Here is a 6605-nt window from a genome sequence, read left to right as displayed (position 1 = left end):
AAGCTGATTATCTCGTTTTTTTAGAAGAAGTTATCACTCCCAATTGGGATAAGGATTGGATACTTCTAGAGGATAATGATAATGCGCATGGCACTCGTGGCAAGGCCGAAAACAAAGTCAAAAAGGCCAAAGCTCGTCTAGGGATCCAATGGGAAGCTAATTGCCCAGAATCGCCAGATTTGAACCCTATTGAGAGTATCTGGAGGTTGTTGAAGCAGAGGCTAAAGAATCGAGGCCTTATTACTGATCCAGAGGAGCTGCGGCGGGCAATTGAGGAGGAATGGGATAAAATAACTCTGGAGGAGATCAATAAGGCAATTGCTACGATGCCCAAAAGAGTAGCTGCTGTAAATGAGCGAAATGGTCTTCCTATACCATTTTGAAGATAGAAGTAATAGAGTGCTCCAGGGCGGGAAGTCCCACTATTTCCGTCACCTAGCTCCGGCCCATCGTGAGAAAGCCCGAGTAGGGAGAAAATCGCATCTCTAGGATCCGTGGACTCAAAGTCCCGGCTCAGTGCAATAGCTTGGTAGAGCGAGGGTTTAGCGTCTTTCCGGTAGGAGTGGCGAAACCCCATAGTAGTCTTGAACCATGAATATGCCTTTTCTGTATCTACATCTCAGTAGTGAGACTTCCCGCATCGAGTAATTGCTCGATTTAGATCATCAAGGGTGATAGCTGCTTCTTCGCGTAGTAGGATGTGCCGATAGGACACAGACGTTTCCTGTAGGATCCAGCGTCGTTCCCAGTATTGGCGCCGGAGCAAGTGCCGGAGTCTTTGGAAACAGGATTCGATCGTGCAGCACGGACATACTTCCTGCCGGGCCGGGGTTCGACGAGCGGAAAAAGGCGCCGAAGTCATCAATATGCATGTATGGGTGGTTTGGGCTAGTGCCGTATCGTCATATGAATCTAGAAGTGACATGAGGAAGACAATAACGGCCCTCATATCATCCACTTCTTCTGTCCAACACATCCATGTTTTGTATCGGCTTTCGAATAGATGTGCGTCATGTTCCGGATCTACAGGCCCTTTTCTTGCTTGTCTGTTTGGTTGATGCACAGAGCATCCGCCCATATGTTACTGGTGCCAAGCTTGCGCAAATATTGCAGCGCATCTGCAAGGTTGCTTGTAACTGGTGTCTTTATGCCGTCTACAAAGATGTTCGCTGTCATGGCTGGATCACCCCAGCAATAGGATAGAGCAGCGTACTTGGTGGAATTTATGAGATTCGTCTTTCCATTCCATCTCACCGCAGATCCGCACGAATTGGGAAGGATAGTTAGAAGTCGTATTTCATAGCTTTCGACATCGAGGGCTTCGTAGTTTAGTGCCATTGTTGCTGTACTGTCAGATGCTTCTACAGACTCTCAAGGGTCAAAACTCAGCTTGGTGTCAATACGATTCTCTGAGCCAAAGCAAAGATTATTAAATGAGATTGAGGGTGGGAGCCGCAGAAAGATGTCACTTGTCTTGAAGACATTTCACAAATACAGCAATTCATTGAGCGAGTCCAATTGTCCCATGAGATAGCCGTCCAATCGATAGGGCAGCAGAGTTGAATTGGATGACCATCGCCTGTACGCAAGGCTGAGAAGAAAAGGCCACATTTTCGAGCGACAGTCCATCAGACGCGCCCTCGGAAGGACAGAATCAGAACTGGCTACATGTGACAGCATGAGGTCGGTTGGTGTACCATCTTCGAATGCATTGGGTGTTCTGGGCGACAGGCTACTCCGTACAGTTTTCGATAGCTTTCTGCTGGTCTTACGTCTGAAAAAGAAGAAGAAATACAAATTTAGTGGGCTAATCTATAGCTCTACTACAGAGATGAAAATTTGAATGGCTGTTTGGCTCACATAGTCCGCTGTACACTATGTAAATAATTTTGCGAAAATTAAAAAAGTGGATATTTTTGGTGGCAGAATTCCCACATGTAAAGTACCTTCCAGACGACAACTCTACACACATCTACCATACATACAACAACAATAACAACAACAACAACCATGGCTCCTCAACGTGTTCTGATGCTGCAAGTGCCAATTCGACCATGCAAAATGTCATCCACACTGACAGCATCCCAGCGGCTCTGGTTTCGTTACCAGGCCCACTTTGGATGTTTTGAGCGACGCTGGCATTGAGGTCTCTGTTGGTGAGTCACTGGCGAGAAAGATTTGTCATAGCTTTCACTGACCCTCTCTAGCCTGCAGAACTCTCGACAGCGCAAAGAAGCTCTCCGAGGGCGTCAAGCTCGCAAAGCCAATCTCCCTCGATGTCACCGACAACAAAGCCCTTGACACTGCGGTAGCACAGCACGATCTTGTTATTAGCTTGATCCCATACACTTTCCACGCTACCGTCATCAAGTCCGCGATCCGAAACAAGAAGAACGTTGTCACCACGAGTTATATCTCCCCAGCCATGCTCGAGCTTGAACAAGAGGCAAAGAACGCAGGAATCACAGTTATGAACGAGATTGGTGTAAGTTATAAACATTGCACACTTCTCTTAAAATACAAGGGTACTAATTCTTAGCTCGATCCTGGAATCGACCACTTATACGCAGTTTCCACAATCGAGAGCGTACACAAGGCAGGAGGAAAGATTATATCATTCTTGTCATATTGTGGCGGTCTCCCAGCTCCAGAAAGTATGAGGGTACAAATACTGCATAAGACTACCAAAGCTAATTTTCAGACTCTGGAAATCCATTAGGCTATAAGTAAGCAAACCTGCGTACCTTTATATTTCCTTTCTTTGCCTGTCTTAACACTCAAAACCTTCTTGAAGAGCAATGCTAATACTGAGAATTGAAGGTTCTCTTGGTCGTAAGTAACCTGCGCATCTTTATATTCCCTCTTACAGCCTGCCTCATGTGTATCACATCCTCTTTTAGATTGTCTGAGGTGTAACGCCGAGTGCTTTCTATGTGGACATGCACCTAAGATACTGGCTTAACACCCAAATATCTCCTGGCAGAGTAATGCTGACACTGCAGGACTGAAGATCACGTGGGGTTTTGCTCGCTCTGAGAAATGCTGCAAGCTTTTACCAAGGAGGAAAGGTTGTCAAAGTTGCTGGTCCAGGTAAGCAACTCTGCGCACCCTCTAGCTTCCCGTTCTTGCCCGGTACTGGTGGTCCGAATCCACTTTAGATTGTCTAGGGTGCAATACCTAGTTTGGATTTTTACACATTATGTCTTTACACCAAACTCTTCTCGAAAGAGTGATGCTAAAAATCGCATGTTAAAAGACTTAATGGCCACGGCCAAGCGATACCACATCTTCCCAGGTGAGTTTGGCCTACGCATCTTCCCCAACTGTCTGTTGTATCCTGGTGCCTCGTCCTTACTTGGCATCCAGGCTTCGCTTTCGTGGCATACCCCAACCGTGATTCAACCATATATAAGGAACGCTATAACATCCCAGAGGCAGAAACCATAATCCGTGGTGTGAGGCACCCTTCAATTCCCCCTTCTGGCTTGTGCAAACGGCAACAACCCCTTCCCGATGGAGTAATGCTAACAATGCAGGATCACAGACTCTGAGATATGAAGGATTCCCAGAATTCGTCAAGGTTCTAGTCGATATTGGCTTCCTCAGCGACGAGGAGCAGAGCTTCTTGAAGGAGCCAATCACCTGGAAGCAAGCCACTCAGAAGATTCTCGATGCTTCTTCATCAAGCGAGAATGATCTCTTATGGGCAATTTCATCAAAAACGACCTTCAAGGATAACGATGAGAAGAACCGATTGATGGCAGGTCTCAAGTGGAGTAAGCAACCCTGCGCACCTTCATATTCCCATCCCTGGTCTCTCTGAGGTGGCGTCATGGACTGTCTAAGGTGCAAAGCCACGTGGTACACGTAGACATGCACCTAAGACATCGTCTCACCACCCTTTACTTTCTTTAAAGAGCAATACTGACACCGCGGCGTAGCTGGCATCTTCTCGGATTCAAAGATTACCCCAAAAGGAAATCCGCTGGATACTCTGTGCGCCACTCTTGAAGAAAAGATGCAGTACGAGGAGGGTGAGCGTGACTTAGTGGTAAGCACTCTCTCGGCACTCAAGGCATCCTTGAAAGACTGATGCTAACACCTAGAGTTTCAAGGTGCTCCAACATAAGTTCGAGATCGAGAACAAGGACGGTAGCAAGGAGACCAGAACTTCTACTCTCTGCGAGTACGGTGCTCCGACTGGATCGGGAGGCTACTCAGCAATGGCGAAATTAGTCGGCGTACCGTGCGGAGTCGGCAAGTCTCCCCTCTTTCTGAAGTTCCTTCCGACACTGCAATCATTCTCAAGAGGCGAAGGTGTATTGCCACCTGAAGGTTCACTCTTGACCGCTCTGGGTCTCAGACGGTGTCTCAAACCCCACTCACTTCTGAAAAGAGAAATTGCTAACGTTCTGTTTCATACAGCCGTCAAACAAGTACTTGATGGCACGATCTCCGACAAAGGCATTCTCGCGCCAATGAACTCCCGGATCAACGATCCATTGATGAAGGAGTTGAGGAAGTACGGGTAAGTTTTCCTTATCCCCATCTCTTGGAAGTTCATCTGCTAATGGAGCTTTCAGTATCGAGTGTAAGGAGGAGATTATCGCTTAGAGCGATAGAATATAGACCAATTCGTAGGCTCTGGACCAAATCATAGAACAGAGACCAAATCAAAAGCGATCCACACAATCATGCTAGTTCTGTTAGCGTATTTCCTTATCTCAATTGCGTGCCTCTCTCTGCCTAGAGTTGCTGCTTTAACTATTAACTCTGCGAAGTCCGCGAACGTCATTGTTCTACGACGGACTATTATTGAGCTAGCCTCACATCTAAAATTTTGAACTTCAAAATCATAAATCGCCATCACACAGGGCCATCCAAGTCTGCCGCTTACAGCAAACACTGACATTCTCCTTATGAACCATAGCTGTACAATGTCACCAAAAAATTAGAGACTCAAGTTAATATGGTTATGATGAGATGTAATTGACAGAATGCTCAGCATGTCGACTAACAAGCGGATAGTAGCTGGCAACCGGACAATAAGCGAGTGCCTCCTATAGGTACGCCCTAAGGGTACGCCTTAACAGGATGCCCTCCAGCCCTCTAGTCCGCCTTATTGTTGCTCAACTAGGCTCCGCGACTTTCCTTTCCTCTCCATCTACAACCACAACACGAGCTTGAACCAATTCTTGGTTCAAGCATTGTGTTCTTCTTTTGCATTCCTGTTACTTTCATTGCGATCATGATGCAGTCTGTGGTCGAGCTTATCTTTCTGGGTGCTGGTCAAGGTGCTGGTCAAGGTGCTGGTCAAGGTGCTGTAATGTCGGGCTTGTTGCTGAGCCCAGAACTACTAACCAGCTAGTAGCACCAGAACTAGCAGCGGAGAGCCCGTTGCTTGATCCTGTCGGCCGCTAATGGGAGCTAGTACTAGCTGCCGCAGCTAGTGATTGGCCTCAGCACCAGAAGCCGGTTGAAGCCTGTCGAACCCCGTGCGGCTCTGTGTGATTCCAGATTGAGATCCAAGTCCAGCCACTAGATTGCAATCACTACACATGTCCTATTTTTGGCTTCACAGCGTCCCGACGATTCACTACTCGCTGCCAATTAGCCAGATGAAGCACTCCTCGTCAGTTGCCAGTGGGTACTCGTTGCTTCACCAACCTCAATCTTCATGTCTCTTCGGGAACAGGAGAAAAGAAGACGTGTCCTAGTATTGAGCGAGGAGGCGATCAAGGAGAGCTTTGTGTCCAGAAAGGTGTTTCCTCCCTGTCGTGTAACGTATATAATGTGTAACAATTCTTTCTCAAACTCGGAGGAAGAGAGCACGCTGGGTCTGCCCTGGAGAGCGTTTCGACTTATGCAACAACAGGCTACGATACTAAAACTCAAGCAAGCCTCCTGCTATAAAAAGTACATGATGCCCTACACCCGTTCCACAACTTCACCTTCTTTACAGCAAGAGGCCGATCGATTCCCCTCTTCAGAACTTGTCAAGGCTCAACCTCGAAGATTCTCCCGTGACCACCACCACCACCACCACCACCACATCAGCCACCATGAGCAGATCTGCTTCCGTTGCTCAGTCCACATCCCGCCGCAAATATACCAACAAGCTCCACAACGAGCACGTCCTCATCTTCGGCGGCACCAGCGGCATCGGCTTCTGCATCGCCGAGGCCTGTCTAGAGCACGGCGCCCATGTCACCATCTCAGGCTCGAACAAAGCCAAACTCGAGCAGAGCCTCTCCCGGCTCCGCAACAGCTACCCCGACATCCCGACCTCCAACATCAGAGGCTACACCTGCGACCTCTGCCCAGCGGACACCTACAACACCCTCAACACGAACTACCCCAACACCAAAACCCCCGCTCCCACCCCCCTCGAAACCAACCTAATCCAGCTGCTCAACCAAACCACCGCGCAAAAAACCCGCCCGCTCCACCACATCGCCTTCACCGCGGGGGACAGCCTCAAAACCAGCCCGCTCAAACCCACCGCGCCCAAAGACCTCACCGTGCCCACGATCGTCCAATCCGGCACCGCGCGCTTCCTGGCCCCCTTACTGCTCGCCAAACTCGCCCCGCCCTACTTCGCCCCA

At 48.5% G+C, this 6605-nt stretch overlaps 3 protein-coding genes across 3 annotated transcripts in view; 2 read left to right on the top strand and 1 right to left on the bottom strand.

The window, feature by feature from the left end:
* Positions 1-1023: 1023 nt before the first annotated feature.
* EPUS_03732 (uncharacterized protein) lies at positions 1024-1338 on the bottom strand (the record flags this gene model as incomplete). Its single annotated transcript, XM_007807715.1, has 1 exon — positions 1024-1338. The coding sequence occupies one exon, from the start codon at positions 1336-1338 to the stop codon at positions 1024-1026; it is 315 nt and encodes a 104-aa protein (XP_007805906.1).
* Positions 1339-2010: 672 nt separating this feature from the next.
* Positions 2011-4614, top strand: EPUS_03731 (Saccharopine dehydrogenase; the record flags this gene model as incomplete). Its single annotated transcript, XM_007807714.1, has 7 exons — positions 2011-2025; positions 2081-2156; positions 2208-2485; positions 3545-3776; positions 3942-4051; positions 4107-4528; positions 4584-4614. The coding sequence occupies 7 exons, from the start codon at positions 2011-2013 to the stop codon at positions 4612-4614; spliced, it is 1164 nt and encodes a 387-aa protein (XP_007805905.1).
* A 1448-nt stretch (positions 4615-6062) lies between these two features.
* The window catches only part of EPUS_03730 (uncharacterized protein), a gene marked incomplete at both ends in the record, with an annotated part of 699 nt that continues 156 nt past the window's right edge, over positions 6063-6605 (top strand). The window contains one exon of the mRNA XM_007807713.1: positions 6063-6533. Within this exon, the coding sequence (XP_007805904.1) occupies positions 6063-6533 (471 nt within the window). The remainder of the gene's footprint in view (positions 6534-6605) is intronic.

This window comes from Endocarpon pusillum, assembly GCF_000464535.1.
Source record: "Endocarpon pusillum Z07020 unplaced genomic scaffold scaffold7240, whole genome shotgun sequence".
In the NCBI taxonomy this organism is placed as follows: Eukaryota; Fungi; Ascomycota; class Eurotiomycetes; order Verrucariales; family Verrucariaceae; genus Endocarpon; species Endocarpon pusillum.
This window is presented reverse-complemented; position numbering and strand designations above follow the sequence as displayed.